Source organism: Mycteria americana, chromosome 1 (genome assembly GCF_035582795.1).
Source record: "Mycteria americana isolate JAX WOST 10 ecotype Jacksonville Zoo and Gardens chromosome 1, USCA_MyAme_1.0, whole genome shotgun sequence".
Lineage (NCBI taxonomy): Eukaryota > Metazoa > Chordata > Aves > Ciconiiformes > Ciconiidae > Mycteria > Mycteria americana.
This window is the reverse complement of record NC_134365.1, coordinates 62,905,650-62,922,361: the sequence shown is the minus strand read 5'-3', so window position 1 is coordinate 62,922,361 and position 16,712 is coordinate 62,905,650. Positions and strand designations below refer to the sequence as shown.

The window sequence follows — 16,712 nt, the reverse complement described above, 5'->3', positions numbered from 1 at the left end:
GCTGACTGGAGATTAGCGAATGTGACACCCATCTTCAAGAAGGGCCGGAAGGAGGACCCGGGGAACTACAGGCCTGTCAGCCTGACCTCGGTGCCGGGGAAGCTGATGGAGCAGATCATCCTGAGTGCTATCACACGGCATGTAGAGAATAACCAGGGGATCAGGCCCAGCCAGCATGGGTTCAGGAAAGGCAGGTCCTGCTTGACCAACCTGATCTCCTTCTATGATAAGGTGACCCGCCTAGTGGATGAGGGGAAGTCTGTGGATGTTGTCTATCTAGACTTCAGTAAAGCCTTTGACACGGTTTCCCACGGCATTCTCCTGGAGAAACTGGCTGCTCATGGCTTGGACGGGTGTACTCTTCGCTGGGTAAAGAACTGGCTGGACGGCCGGGCCCAGAGAGTGGTGGTGAATGGAGTTTACTCCGGTTGGCGGCCGGTCACAAGCGGTGTTCCCCAGGGCTCGGTGTTGGGGCCAGTTCTGTTTAACATCTTTATCAATGATCTGGACGAAGGGATCGAGTGCACCCTCAGTAAGTTTGCAGACGACACCAAGTTGTGTGGGAGTGTTGATCTGCTGGAGGGTAGGCAGGCTCTGCAGAGGGACCTGGACAGGCTGGATCGATGGGCTGGGGTGAATTGTATGAGGTTTAACAAGGCCAAGTGCAAGGTCCTGCACTTGGGCCACAGCAACCCCATGCAACGCTACAGGCTTGGGGAAGAGTGGCTGGAAAGCTGCCTGGCAGAGAAGGACCTGGGGGTGTTGGTTGACAGCCGCCTGAATATGAGCCAGCAGTGTGCCCAGGCGGCCAAGAAGGCCAATGGCATCCTGGCCTGTATCAAAAATAGCGTGGCCAGCAGGACTAGGGAAGTGATTGTGCCCCTGTACTCGGCACTGGTGAGGCCGCACCTCGAATACTGTGTTCAGTTTTGGGCCCCCCACTACAAGAGGGATATTGAGGTACTGGAGCGCGTACAGAGAAGGGCAACGAAGCTGGTGAAGGGTCTGGAGCAGAAGTCTTATGAGGAGCGGCTGAGGGAGCTGGGACTGTTTAGCCTGGAGAAAAGGAGGCTGAGGGGAGACCTCATCGCTCTCTACAACTACCTGAAAGGAGGTTGTAGAGAGGTGGGGGTCGGTCTCTTCTCCCAGGTAACAAGTGATAGGACAAGAGGAAATGGCCTCAAGTTGCGCCAGGGGAGGTTTAGACTGGATATTAGGAAATTTTTCTTCACCGAGAGGGTTATCAAGCATTGGAACAGACTGCCCAGGGAAGTGGTTGAGTCGCCATCCCTGGAGGTATTTAAAGGACGTTTGGATGAGGTACTTAGAGACATGGTGTAGTGATGGTTTTTGGCAGTGTTAGGTTTATGGTTGGACTCGATGATCTTAAAGGTCTTTTCCAACCTATATGATTCTGTGATTCTGTGATTCTGTGATTTTCTATGAAGCTTTTCTGAGATAAACAATCTCATGTTCGACTTTGTTGTAAAAAAGACACTGTGCAGATGAAGTGAGCAGTGAGATAGCCTGGCATGGTTATTGTAGTAGTGGTAGATATATTTGAGATTAGGATTCAAGCCGGTGTGCCCCCCTCAGTGTAAATACCCATAAACACTTTACTTACTGAAGCTTGGCCTTGGCATCTTCCAGATTTTCTGCTATGAAATATACAGGCTGGAAGGCTTGATCCTGATAGGGGTGAACTGCAGTCACTTCTGGATCAAAAGGCTTGTACTCTGGCTTGCTTGATAAAGCATACTTTGGAACGGGAACAACACAGGTTAGAGCAGGCGAATGAACGTAGCAAGAATTAGTGCCTACTGGGTCATGAAATGCTCTTTGTAGAATAGTTAAAGGTAATATCAAGTCCTGTTCTTTCACAGGTGAAAGCTGCTTTTCATAATTAGCAGTTAATAAACCAAATAATAAATAATTTTTAAACAGAAGGAACAAAAAAAAAAGGAAAGATACAGTTCCTGTATTACAGTGACGTATGATTTGGTACCATAGCCACGTTCTCAGACAGGGAGGGGAAAGTCTATGCCACCCCCCAAAATCTGAATATCTAGCAGAAAAAATAATATCATACTACTTTTTTCGACTAGTATCACAGAAGATTCAGAGTCCTGTGCAGTGCTATTTCAAAGTCCCCAGCCAATGTCACAAATCTCGCATTTCCTGCTGCACTGAAGAACAGACAGAATACTCCTGGTATTTTCTGCAAAGCTCCCGTGCCGGTTAAGCAGCCTGAAAGCTTTCCTGAAACCCAAGATATAAATATGCACTATACTCTGTGTGTGCGCGTTTGTGTTTTGGGCCCGCTGAGGTTCTTCTATATGTTCTTCTCATGTTCTTCTACACTGTTCCCTCAGGCAGACAGGAGGATTATGGAAGCCACTTATGTCCACCCTGCAGTCCATAGGCACATCTATCATTTGTTCACACATACTAGAGACACCTTTAAACAGGCCAGCAGCAGAGCTGGTGACAGTGTGATTGCGTAGGTATTGGTGTTGGTTGTTTAGTTCTTGCACAGGGTCCTGGGAAGGCAACACAGCTGAGGCTTAAAGTGAGTTCCTGCACGGTTTGTCTGCCCCTGAAACCCAAGTGAGATAGTTCAAAGCTAGCTCAGCTCCAGTGACATTTGAACTGCACCGTAGATGTGCCTAAAAGCTGGTTTGGCCTCCAGTTGGCCAGCCTGGTGAGTGCCATGGCCACTTCGGTGAAGTGTCCTGGGTACAAACAAAAAGCAAAAAGGCAACTCATTCCAGTCAACATCGAGACCTTTCTTTCCACCTTCAGCCTGGACAGTGGGCCCCATCCACCTAGGGACAGCCTTTTAGTACCCATCCCTCCTTTGAGATCTGCCTGTTTGTTTTTCTCTCTTCTTCCCCAGTCTTCAGAAGCTCCCTTCACTATTTTATGATCCAAATGCCAACTCCCATGGTACTCGTAAATAACTGGTAAGAGTGGGTGACACTGCACAAGACATTCAGCTCAATCTGCTAACTGGAAAAATTCAGACAGTACCCTTGAGCACATTTTTAGATATTTCACTGAACTGAGCCTGAACTCTCCATCACTGGAGGCCTGCCTTAACCAGTAGGCCAATTTGCTGCAGAACTGGTGCAGAAATTAATACAGGGCTTTTTTTTTTTAAAAAAAAAAAAGGAACAATAATATAAAATGCTAAAAGATGGTGTTTTTCCTGTTCTTCATTTGCAGTGTGTAATTGAAGAATAAATCTTGGAGAGCACTCATACAATCTAAGATGGATGGTGTACACAAACATGAGGCTGCTCTTATCATCTTAGACGCTCTGGGGACTAATGGGAAAAGATTTCAGAAACTCAGAACCTGACAGGGGTCCCATTATGCTGACAGTGTTGAAGCAGAACTGAAATCTCATTGATTTCAGTGGAAGTTCAGCTTGAAATCGGATGGCCTTAAAGGCCTCTACAAGTTAAGTACTTGTTGTGCTGCAAGAAAAGCATATGTAGCACTGAGTGTTGCCAGAAGTGTGGTATGAGCCATAAGATTTTACAGTACGTAGGACAGAGTCCAGCTGAGTGTTAACAGGAGAAGCATTTTGGATAATGTAGAACAGCTGACAGAATATAGTGAAATAAACAGTGCAATACTGAGAGCTGTTGGGGAGGAATTCTTACAGTTCAGAGGAGGCAAGGTTGGCCAGCAGTCAGACCCATTACAACTGTTCAGTTTAGACTTGGGTATGGTTATCCTGTCCCTTCCAATACCTAGCTGCTGTCACTAAATAATTTGTTAGATAACATGGATTCAAGTGCAAGTCTCACGCAGAGGCTGTCTAGCTCTACCTCTCATCTTCTGCCTTTGTCCCTAGTTATGGCCTGAGTTTGGGCAGGATCAGCTCATCCACAGAAAATAACCACCTGAAGCTGAGTTCAAACTGGTCAGAGTGGGTGCTGTGGAGAAGAGGAAAACATTTGAAGATTTCATAGTCAGGATGTGGTTCCCTGGGTTACAGTCACACACCCACAGACAGTCAGTCCAGGCTGCAGTTCAGGGACCTTCCCAGACTCCTTGCTGACGCTAAGTTCTCACATAACATTAGCTGGGCGTACTGCTGCTCACCTTCTCCAGCTGGTTAGATGTTATCATCTTGTAGCCAACCACCTAGCCTTAGTAACTCATGCCTTTTTTGCCTCCTTAGTGACCAAATCATCCTGCTATTCCTGGTTCAGAAGCCTTCAGTGATGAGGAAACCCCTCCTTTGCACAGGCTGCTGCAGCGTGTTTCCTCCATCACATGAGCTGGAGTGAGTCTGCCTGCACCAAATATGCCGATCAGCTAAATGATAGGGAATCGAGTTTGGGGCCTCCATGCACAAGCCCACGTCTGGGCCCATACTGGGAAGACTGGCAGATAATTACCAGGATGGACAATGGCTTTCTCCCAAGCAGCAGCAAAACTTATCTAGAGCTTTCTCAAGAGCCAGTCTAAGACTGCAAAATGAGCTTTGCAAGACTGAAGGCTATCATGACCCTCAATACCTTCCAGTCTTCATCTTCTCTAACAAAACTGCCTAGCCACTGCTGTTTTTCTAAAAAAATCCCTTTTATGAAATAGACACTGCGCTACAGATATTTCGCCTCTTCAGCTGTAAAAGAAACAGTTGGTATATGTTTTCAAGTTGCTAGCAGGTGCTTAGGCATAGGACCTCAGCACTTCACTGACACTGCCATGGTCTATACTGAACTTAGAATCAGATGCTTATGCAGACTAGAATGATTAAATAGAAATATTTCTGTATTTCAGTTTTGTTCCAAATAAAAATCTGTGAGATGAATCAGTCAGCCATAAAAGGAAACTTCAGCACTTAAGGCCATGGATATAATTAATTTGTGTACGAGAAGTTTCAGATGTTCAAGGTGAAGTGCACAGAACCCAAAAGCTACACAGTGATGAAATTGCAGAGGTCACATAGGGATTGTGCAGGGCACATAGCAATATTGCTGGTGAACTACTTGCCCATCTTCAGACTGTCTTAGGTGTTACATGCAAGAATGACATGCTTTTGGAAGGGGGAGGTAATCCTTCTTCATTACCTATTGAATATAAATGCTATCACATCTGCATGTAATTTCAGTAATATGATGGACGAAGACCTAGGTAGACCCAGCTGTATCAAAAGTTTATCCAGCAGCATTACCCAACAACTACTGATGATAAAAGTCATGACAAGAATCTGCCATTTATCAACTCAAGGACAGTTACTACTTCCATTGTCAACCTTAGAGGTAGGGAATTTGAGATGCAGTTATACTTCTGTGTTATATAGCACAGTTTTGTGAACAAGCAGTTCTTGCCTACTACTTTAATCAAAAGCAGAAGAGCTTGTTGGTGTCTGGTGAAGAAAAGGGTAGAAAGAGAGGAGAGAGAGCACAAGTCTGGTACACTCAACTCCAGCCACCAACGGTGAGCATTTCTGACACGACTTCTACCTTCATCTGTGTCAAAATTAAACAGAAAAAGGAGGTAAGAACACGCAGATAGATTCTGTAGTGCATTTTACTATGAAAGCTACATAAGTATCAGAGACATGACTGCCTCTGCCCTTTAGTACCCTGTTTAACATGTAAATGCATTTGATTTAAAACTATAAAGTATTCAGGCAGGCAGAGTAGAATAAATGTTGCCTTAAACTGTGCTTTGATATTGGACCTTTTTGGCTTTACCAGGTAAATAAAAGCAAGCCTATGTCTCCTGTTTGTTGGCTGTGAATATAGCAAGTACTGAAAGGTTCTCAGAAAAACAGTAGCTTCAGCCTTATCCTAGAACGGATAGACATGTAAACCAAATGCATTGCACTGCAGCCTAATTTGTAGGGGAGCTCATTGATCTGCTGTTTCAAAACAATACATTTCACTGTTCTACAGATGAGAGTTGTGACAGTGCTAGCACACTTCTGCTCATGTTCATGAGCAGTCAGGCACAAGATCGGGTTGCTATGTAGAAAGGAAGGCACATTTATTTCTCTAGAGGGCTAGTGAGCATGAAGATCTCTCAGCTTATCAATAGAGAAAGCTCTGCAAATCATATACCACAGACTTTGCTCACAAAAGTCTCCAAATTACAAGTGCTGGGAAAAAAACAATGCTAAACTCGGCAGGTGGTAAAATGAAGGTTGAGGGTTCCTCTTTCTAGATGTTCTCAACTGCCCCTCTCTTGGGACTCCTCTTATCAATGTCTTGAGCTATGTTAATATGTTGTTTCCTCCTTCTGTCAATTGACTGGGAAGTAGGCTGGCCGGTATACCATTAGGAGAGTTTTGTAATATGTTTATTGTCATAACAATCCAACTATCTCCAGGTATGGGAGTCCAAGCTGTGCTCATCCAGCCATGGTTCCATGTAAATGTATCATGTCACTGGCTGTTAGGCTGTTCTGTCTATGTGTTAAGCTTAAAATATATCTCCCATGAAAAAAATTGATTTCTGGTTTATAAAAATGCTTGAAAAGAGTGCTTTTTATTCTCCTTTGGCTCTTAATAATTCAAAAAAATCATCCAGTATCTGCACAACCTGAAGCAATTGAGACCTACTGATACCAGTTTAGGGCTTTTGCACTTAGAAACTGATCATCTGCTTCAGTGCTCTGGGAAACTGGGGAGAAATTAGTATCCCCCCTATCAGCTGTTTGTCCAAAGGAGGGGAAACCCATAAGCTTTCTGTAAAGGTGTACAGTCCCTCTTTCCACAGTCAATCTGTCCAGGCAGGGCAATATCAAACCTGTGTACGCAGATTTTCATCTACATAAAACTCGAGCTGGGATTAGTTTTGAAATGTATTTAGGAATGTAAAATATTAAAGCATTTTCTTTTTGTCACTGTCCGTGCTATTTACAGTTTCTTCGCACTTTATTTGGTCCAGTCAGTCAGTGCCTTTCTGATTCATATGTGCATGAATGTCAATGGCATGGATGAAGTAGCAGGGTTCATAATAGGCATAGTATTGCCCTCTAGTGAGTAATTCAGAAAGGTACATGAGTTTATGTTAAAGTCAACGGTCTTACTACTGGCCAGGAGCAGTAAGAAGCAAATCTAATACTTTATAGGATGGTTGCTTTTGTTGCATTTCATCTCTTTAGGTGGAAGACAGGTATAATCCTACAGTAGTTTTTCCCCTACTTAGTAGCTTCTGGGAAGGGAGAATGAATTTCTTTGCAAAAGAAAAATCAGTATTTTAAATCACATTGTTTTATGTGAGGAAACAATATTTTGCTGTTACCAGAGAGTTCAGAAAACTGGATTATAGAAATCTTTAAATACCATATGTTTAACACATACCGTAAGCTCCCCATAAGATGAAAGCAGTCCTGCCCCGTAAGCTTTGATTGATCCGTTTTGCTTGCAGAGACCAAACTCCACAGTGAACCAATAAAGCTGGTAATAAGAACAACTTGTGAAAAACAGTCTCAACAGGCAGTTCATTTTTAAGGTTCTCAATTTTTCCTTTAATTTTCTTTTATCCTTATGCCTTAATGTCTTTGTATCTTCAAATTTTATAGTTGTATATTTTAAGAAAATTATTTTTTCTGTCAACATATATAACACATACAAATTATAAGACATATTTTTTCAAAACTTACCATCCTTCCCATTCTCACTCCCCAAAAAAAGAAATAAAAAATTGCTAATGATAATTACATGGGTAAATAAAGTCATAAAGTCCTATCCCCTTCTTTCTTTGGAAGATGTTACGAATTACCCTGCAACCTCCTAGCCCTGAGCTCCATTATAGTCAGTAGTAGCTGACAGATTTCAACCCATAGTCCCTAGGACAGGTAGACCCCCATAGAGGGTTCAAGACCCTAGGAAAGGCACTTTAAAGGACAGTTTCCCTCCTCCTTTGTCTGTGTGACAGTAGTCAGAAGAATTGAAGAATGACTTATCCCTTAGCAGCAATGTACCCTTTAAGATTATGCCAATTACATCTTTATCGTGCTCCAGTAGAAAATAAAGATACATCTCTCTGGGCTTTTCTTGCAATAAAGCATGCTTAGGACCATATTTCCTTTACCTGCTGGACAGTAGTGGGATAAAAGCAACTCTTGCCTTTGCCAACCTGTTAGCCCTTCCCTTATTATAGCTTCTAAGGAAATGGACAGTGGAGGATGAATTCTGGACACAGGCTGACCCCTGAGCAGCTGCAGAGGTGTTGTGCAAAAGAAAAACATGGAAAACATGAGGCATTTCAAGAACATGGCTTTGTGTCACAATTCTTTAAGGTTCCTTTAGGGACACATAGCTCTTTGCTGCCTCATATACAAGGCTGGACCTTGGCGTCAGTTTAGCCATAAGTTGCATTCTCAGCACCCTTCTCAAAGAACGGCAGGTAGTTTGTAAAATAATGTGAAACTCTACGTTATTCTGTCTATTCTGCCTCTTACTTCTTTCTCTTTCTTTCCTTCTCCCACCTTCTTTCACATGTCTTATAATTTTGATGACTTGGTCTTAGCCTGCAAATTTACCACTGAAGAAACAGCATGCCAGGATCTTTCTTTCTGCAGAATCCTGAGCTGCTTTCTCTACAGTTCAGCTAATAATTCTGCATTCTTACTGTGTTAACAATCTGGATTCTTATTATTTTACAGTGAAAGGTCTTTCAAGTATATCCTCGTTTTGCGGAAGTTCTTTTTGACTGGAGAATGAGACATGGGAGGAGGAGGAATTCTTTTTAGTGTTTCCTTAGATATCCTGTATTTGGCTTTTAGTTAGTGAGGTTCTTTCAGCTCTCACTGTTTTAACAGGATACAAGACACAGTACTAGTGGCAGTCTGTGGACGACGTGAACACTGGCAATTTCCCATCTCTTGTGCACGGATCCACCTGCTTAGAGAAGTCCAGGGACTGAATGAAATAATGGCATTTCAAAGTTTGTCTTAAAAATGTTATAGACCATAGCAACAAGCAAAGTTGAAATTCTTTAAACAAACTTTTAGTTAGCTTAACTGTTGTCGTATCATCTAAGCTAGCTACCTACATTCTCTTTATAATGAACAGAGAATGACAGGGACTTCCAGAGAGAAAAAATAATTTATGTTAGACATCAGTGTCAGGATAGCGAATGCATTACAGGTTCTTCTCTATCTTCACTTTCTAGTGAAGGAACCTACATTAGATGTCTAACTTTTAAACAATTGAAGATTGATATGTTAATCCAGAATATGTTTACTGTTCAGAATACTTGAATGGCGCTTACAAAATCGTATTCTCACAGATCCTGAACTGCAGGTAGCCCTTTCAAAAATGTGCCCTTATTCTATCTCCCCAAACCTTAGATGATACTATGACAATTTCAGATATAAGACCCATCATTCTTCTAACCTTAACCCTACCTCTATCTAGTCCTAGCCAGTCCAGAGTCAGGGAGGGGTGCTTGCAGAGTAATGCTATGTAAGCTACTGGCCTTCACCCAATCTCACCAAGACCTAGGGTAACGATGCAAAATGGCTCTCCGGGACCAGCCATTTTAACCCTCTTTTTTAACCCTCTCCATTCTTTTAACCCTAGCACAGGCATGGATCTTAATCTTACTCTAGCCTCTCTAGACTCAGAGAGGGGAAATGGCAGAAGAAATGTGGACATGTCACTGCCTTTTCCTACATAGTCCCCTCACATCACCAGCCCAGGACCTGGATGATGCTACAAAAAATTCAGCATTGGTACCTTTTGCTCTCCGAACTCTAAAAATACTGCTAGTCTTACCTAGTCCTGACCCAAGGACGGATATGTGCAGATAGATTTTACGTAAGCCATAATCTCCTTCAGGCAGTGCCTCGTTCCACTTCACCATGAGTGGGGCTGTGGGCTGGGTGAGTAATTTCAGGAGTGACAGTCTCCTCCCATACACCCCCTTTCTTGAATGAGCCTCATCCAGCTGGGTGAGGGTAAGGCTCCTCTCCTCCCCTGAAAAAATCACCAAGGCTGGGAAATGGCTGTCACTATCAGAAAAAAAATCATCTGGCCTCCAGCCCACTTTCAGAAAAAGTTAATATGGCAGCAAGAGGCTACATGAGTTGTTTTGGCAGATGTATACAGCCTAGTGACTCAGAACGGAATGACAGTACCTGCTCTCAAATTGCTTTTAAGTGCTCACCTATTTTGCGAGATTAATGAATACAGGGTGAATCAAATTCTGATGGTTCCCTGCACCTTGTGTACAAGAAAATGCAGGAATCACATTGGGTATCCAGTCTATTAGGTGAATCTGGAAAGTGAGTTGGGACACTCCTCTGGCTGAAATTGTAGAAACTCAGCTTCAGCAATATATTCTTACAGAAGCAAAAAGTATAAGCATTTCCTCAGCTGGAATCACATGCTACTGGGCTCGCCCAGAGGGACTCCAGCCCCTGCTCCAGCACTTCCCTAACCTGTGGATGAGGAGAAGAGACAATCCTGCTGATGGTCCCATTTTTGTAGCTAATCTGAGACACTGGAGAAGAGCCTTCCCTGCACAGTAAGGGATATGCAGTGAATCGTTTGGGTTTTGCCTCCGATATTAAACTGCCATCTGTACTTACTGTAGCCAGTTTCTCAATCTCCGCTTCAGATGATCCAAGAGAAGCCAGTCCAATATCCTAAAGCAAGTAAGCAAGCAGGCAGTGTTACACTAGTGTGATTATTCAGCCCAAGGGAGAGAAAGAGGGGAGGGGGAGGACCACATCATTTCTAGCATGAATAGCATGAACTATTCATTGTTTTTGTCACCCAAAATGACCTTCCATGGCTTCCAGGATGCCTACCTCTCCCTGGCCCCCAGCTACATACCACTGGGAGCCACATTAGATGAGTGTTTAATCCTCAGCGTTCTCTGTGTAAAGTTAACTGTCTCTTGGCTTAATGCTGGACTATCCCTGGCAGAGATTTATAGGGAAGCATGAGAAGGAAGGACAGCAAGGTGGGTTTTATCTTTGCCATTACCTTTCTATCTCTCACTCTCTTTCTGACAGCCCTTATGAGTGGGTCAAATCCATGCAGGGAGGATTCTGTTTACTCTTATCTGTGCTCCCTGTTAATTGTTATTCTCACAATAGGAATCTGTAGATGTCTCTTCTTAGCTATCCCGGGAGCCATATCATGCAACAAACAAACAAAATTAGGGCATTTTCGCCATTCATCGTCTCATGTTGAATGGAACAAAAAAGAATTTTCATGGGGTGAATTTCAACTGTGAAAATACTTTGGGAAAAAAAAAAGTGAAATGTGGAAATTCATTTAATGTGATCCCATGTTGTATAGTCTGTGTTACAGATGGGAAAAGAGGAAAATTGAAAGTTTTGAAATTGCTATAATCTCTTATGTCTGTTGTGTCTTCAGTTCTGGTATTGAACTGAAGAGGCTTCTTCCAGAATAAATTACAGATCACTAGGATATTTTAAGTACTACTCATCTGAATCTGATAATAACCAATATTTATGACCAAAATGAAAACTGGCATGTATCCAAATCGATACAACTGCAAACCACATTGTATGAGGTGAACTGGCTTTCTTTTTAAGATATTCTGACAGGGACCTACATCATGTAACTCCTCTGCTCTTATTGCCAGTTTCCACACTGGCCACTGATTGATAAGCCTAGAATATGAGTTATCCTCTTCCCTCTGCTATGGTTTTGAGGCACATTCATAGTTCTGAAGTCTTTAATTATACGAGGTCATTGAGTTCATTTGGGTCTGACACTCACTGCTCATACTAAATAACCCCTTATTGTACAAAGAAGCCCTGTTTGCTTTTTGGACCCTCCTCACCAGTGTGAGCAATGCTGTGAGAATCTGGTGAGTTGTAAAAGGAAAAACAACTCTAATGAATGACATGGTGATGGACACAATTGAAGTATCATGTGAGATAAAAATGTACATCCAGAGACAGAACCAGCCTGGGGGCTTGATGGCTGTTGCTGGTTAGGTTCATGTGGTGTAGGACAGGAAGCCAGGGGAACAGCGTAGTCAGTACAACTCAAACACGCAGCACCGCAGAGGCTCCACTGGCATCCTTCTGCAGACTGACATGGCCCTCCCACAGAGAAGTCCCACAAGCACTGCCTGCCCTTCCTTTTACATGATGTCCATAGGGAGCAGTGCTACCACTCCCTCGGAGTAAATGTCTCCCAGAGCACTGCTAGCCCACCACCCCTGGAGGTTGAGACTCGGGCACAATCAAGTCTTAAGATAGTGTTTCAAGCACGGTGAGCTGCATGCCTTTGAGGCATGTCTGGACTGCTATCCAGACTAGATGGTTAAACAGCCAGCAGAACAAGCTTCTTACCTGTGAGAACTGGGCGAACTCCTTGTCAGCTAGCATTGGAACATGACCCAACAACTCATGGCAGCAGTCTCTGGAAAACAAGTGACCTTCATGTTCAATAAAGGTTTCTTTTCCTGCCCTACATGAACGTCCCATGAAGGACTTCAGCCGATAGACCCCCAAAGGGAGCTAGTGTGAGGGCTGCTCCACAGTAGCTGCCTCCATACCTGGCCTGGCTCTGCAGGGAGCATGACAGAGCATTCCCTTCTGCATGGGGAGCCAGCTGCCCCCTGCTACCTTGGCTATTGTCTCACTTGGGATGGCACGGGCACTAGTCTCCTATGTCACAACGTCTTTGAAAGGCCCCTGTTTTGTCCCAGCATACAACAAAAGTGTCTGTGCGAACTTGTAATTTCTCATGAAATGTAATTGTTGTTGTCTGGCCAGCACTTACTGGGAGAGTTTCACAGCAGGAAATCAAACCCCAGCAGATGGTAACTGAAGGCAGGATGAAAAGATTAAACCAGATATTCTCCAGTCTTTTCCTTCCCCAGACAACTTTGCAAGAGAGACAGAGACCACACCCTCTCATGCATGACTTCCCCTTCTAACTCTCCAGCTACCAGTTTCTCAAATAGTTTCATTCTGTGGGCTACTGGGTAGAGCTTCAGAGCTGTTCCCAAGAGAATCATCCTCAACACATTCAGAAGGTCGGGACTGTGCCAGGGCATCAAACTTACGGTTCTGGGGAATGCATAGGAGAAGAGAAATGCCTTATATACTGTGTGCTCTGGAACACACGAAATGCCAGGCTGGCAAGGAAGTCACGAGCAGACAGCAGTCCTGCAGCTGGTCTCAGCTGGAAACCTGTTCTCTCTGCAAAGGGAAGTGACACCGAATTTAGGCATTTCTAGGGTTAACTACATAGCACACTTACTTCAGGTAACCAGTTTCAGAGGACCTTCGTGCTCTGTTGCAGTAGCTCCCTCCACCTAAGCATAGTAGGAACATCCTGGCTTGTCATTATTGACGTGCCCCTGTACTGCTATGGGTCCAGTTACTGCAACATCAAATCACCTAGCCGTCCATCCTATGTGTATTCACACAGCAAAGATATGAGGTATGGGAGCACTGCCTACCCCAGTTTACATTTTTAGTACATTTACACACATTTATCTACTATGTCCCACATGCCACTGATGTGTCTGAGGTCACATATGATCCTTATGATCAAGCAGGGGACAGAACCTGCATTTTCAGTTCTGGCTAGTCTATTAATCCTTGGATTATCTCTGTCATTGCCTGTATAGCATATGTAAAAGAAAATCAGGAGTTAGGTAAGGGACACACCCCACCCCTACCCTTGTCTGAGAGCACCTGGCTCTTCCCTGATGCTAGGTTACTGTTTAGCCTTGTCCTGCAGACTTTCTTATTCCCTACCCTGAAACCCCTGGTACCTTGCACTGTTGACGACAGAAGTAGGTGGACCATGAGGATGCCCTGCTGCAGTCTGGGCAATTCTTCTGTTCCTCAATGGACCTAGTTCAACATATCCCAGATGTAGAATTGGAGCATACTATTCAACTTCATTTCTCTCTGTCAGTGCATGCTCCACATGTATAAACTAGCTCAGCACTGGAAAAACTTGCTATCAATTTTATCTTTCTGCCTGGACTTCGTTAGAATGGGAACACACAGGAGAAAGAGCAAACAGGTCCTCATCGGAGATAAGGGTGCTGGAATTTGGCCCTTAACCATTTAACATCAGAGTTGCCATCAGTGCTCTCACCTATTTTTCCCCTGGGATTTTTTTCACTATTATGTTTGTCTAGAACTAACTACACAGCCTCCCAGTGATGTGATTGTATATGTTTTGCTTTGCATGTGTCCATAGAACAGAACAGAAGAATGCAACACATTTGCACTGTGATTTCAGCTTTTGCAATCAGTGTTACCCCAGGACAACCTGCACTACTATGAAAGGTCTGTGAGAGACGACTAACAAAATAACCCGTCCTATGGTCAGCAGAATACAGAATCTACATTTCCATGGGAAACATGTTGGTGGTCTGCAAAGCTAAGAAAATTGAAAATCACTGCTTTAAAAGAGAGCCAATGATAATCTTTTTGAAGTCCTATATTCAAAATCTGTGTTGCATTCTCAGCTCCCATAAATGACATTTCATCTTCTTTAAAGCATAAAACTACATTTAAAAAAAAAATCAGAAATGGCTTTATTCTCCCTTCTCTATCCATATTCTATTGTGTCATGAAGCCTGGAACCTAATTTATTTTATGTAAACAAACAAAAAAATTCCCACCCAGAAACCAAGCCATTTACAAGATTTGTTTTGTTTTGTTTTTTAATGTTTCTTCCAGCATTTCTTGTCTTGCTCTGTCTGGCTATTAGCACATTTCTCATTAAAAAAAAAAAAAAAGAGAGAGAAGAAAAGGAAAACAAAAAAAGGCTTCACTGGAAGCATTAGAAGTGGCAAAACATCTGAAGCTATACAGGACAAAAAAAAGAGTGGACAGCAAGGAATGCTTCTACCTGACAATGTGAGGGACTAGGTGGTTAGCATTTGCCATGGTTATCTTCTATTGCTCCACTGAATTCAAAGGCAGTGTGTACAGAACTGCTTCAAAGCTGAACAACAGCTAAAAGAACTGTGGAGATTATGTCTTTATCTTTGTCTATATGCTGAGCAAAGGCATCAGAGTTAACCAGGGAATCAGAAGTGGTTGTAAAGCAGCTTACTATTCTCCCCCCTCCCCAATCAAGAAAGCAGGGTGTTTGGGGGAATAGACAGACCATCAGCTATGTCTCTTTAGGCACTGGCCAGGAGCTGGCACAAGAAGGGTACTCCCTTGCTGCTGATGCCATACTAAGCCAATCCAGAGGAATGTGAAAATCTCAGAATCTGGTCATCTTTGGGCTACATTCTCAGTCTGAGTGAAGTGAAAACTGCACCAGCTGAAAAATATATTAGACGAGAACTAAGTAACTCAGTTTTGGAAGGACTATGAAAGAGTCTAGGGAAATTTATATTGCTTTAGCATCCATGTTGGAGAAGCAGGAGGGAAAATGAAAATTACAGCTTATGTTCCCTGAGATGCCCTTTTAAATATAGGCCAGTGAATCAGACAGTCTGCTGATGGAACAGACTTGGCCAGTTGCCTTGAAAAGCCATAGGAAAAAGTTATCTGCTGAAGGTAATAGCTGCAAAATCTGAACTTCTATTTCATTACTGCACAATAAAACCAGCAATCAGTAGAGAATTGGGGGTGTGGTTGATTGGACCTGCTGCCCAAAGATCTCTGAAATCAAAATGAGTTGAAGAGAAGGTCTTGAGCAGTTGACCTAAAGTGATCTGTAAGGCTTAATTCTTGGCCTAAAAAACTCGTGTATACAGGCCTGTGCGTTGTAGTGTGAGCTTGCTTGAGTTAGCTGGCTGTAATTTCTTCCAGCTGTGCATGACAATGACTGCCTAAATCCAAACATCTTTCCTAGAAAGAAAGATGTGCTTAGGTTCATCTAGTTAACCCTTTAGAAAAACACTTGCCATTTGAAACAGTCACATGGCTAACCATTTAAATTCCCTTTAAGTAATTATGAAATACTTATGATGTGGAGTTCATCTCTGTTCAAACCAGGCTTACTAGCAAGCCAGGTAATACTAGACAGATCTTGTAGTTCAACTTGTATTGAAGTCAAAAGGAATTGCTTGCTTGAGTTCACAGATACTGCTGAGGAAAAGAGATGTAAGTTTATTTGGCTGTGTGGGCTGGTTATAACATGATCACTTTCTCTCCAGGATATCCCTCTCTCTCTCTCTGCATCCCTATAGTTTATTATATTCAAAGCTGTGCCAGGGGAGGTTTTTCAAAGCTGCACCAGGGGAGGTTGAGACTGGACATTAGGAAGCATTTCTTTATCGAGAGGGTGGTCAAACACTGGAAGAGGCTTCCCAGAGAGGTGGTCAATGCCCTGAGCCTGTCAGTGTTTAAGAGGCATTTGGACAATGCCCTTAACAACATGCTTTAACTTTTGGTCAGCCCTGAATTGGTCAGGCAGTTGGACTAGATGATCGTTGTAGGTCCTTTCCAACTGAAATAGTCTATTCTATTCTATTCTATTCTATTCTATTCTATTCTATTCTATTCTATTCTATTCTATATAAAGTCTTATCATCATATATGCTAAAGAATGGTCCGGTCCTTAGAGGCAGTATTTAGCAAAGATATGTGCTGGGATTTATGTCCTAAATGGGAGAGTGGGACAGTTCGGGGCTGACCCAGAACTAACCAGTGACAGGAGGAACTGTACTACACATCTCCACATGGGCTGTAGTTGAAATACATCCTCTGTAGGCCAAGGAATTTTAGGAGACATGTCACAGCCTATAGTTTGGTTAAGGTTTGGT

The 16,712-nt window shown here is 43.1% G+C and overlaps 1 protein-coding gene across 1 annotated transcript in view; it reads right to left on the bottom strand.

The window, feature by feature from the left end:
* The window catches only part of LOC142419537 (tyrosine 3-monooxygenase-like), a 38,119-nt gene that overhangs the window by 3,794 nt on the left and 17,613 nt on the right, over positions 1-16,712 (bottom strand). Inside the window, exons 9-13 of the mRNA XM_075523029.1 lie at positions 13,029-13,164; positions 12,310-12,379; positions 10,564-10,620; positions 7,328-7,423; positions 1,625-1,758 (exon numbers count right to left, since the gene is read on the bottom strand). Of these exons, the coding sequence (XP_075379144.1) occupies positions 1,625-1,758; positions 7,328-7,423; positions 10,564-10,620; positions 12,310-12,379; positions 13,029-13,164 (493 nt within the window). The remainder of the gene's footprint in view (positions 1-1,624; positions 1,759-7,327; positions 7,424-10,563; positions 10,621-12,309; positions 12,380-13,028; positions 13,165-16,712) is intronic.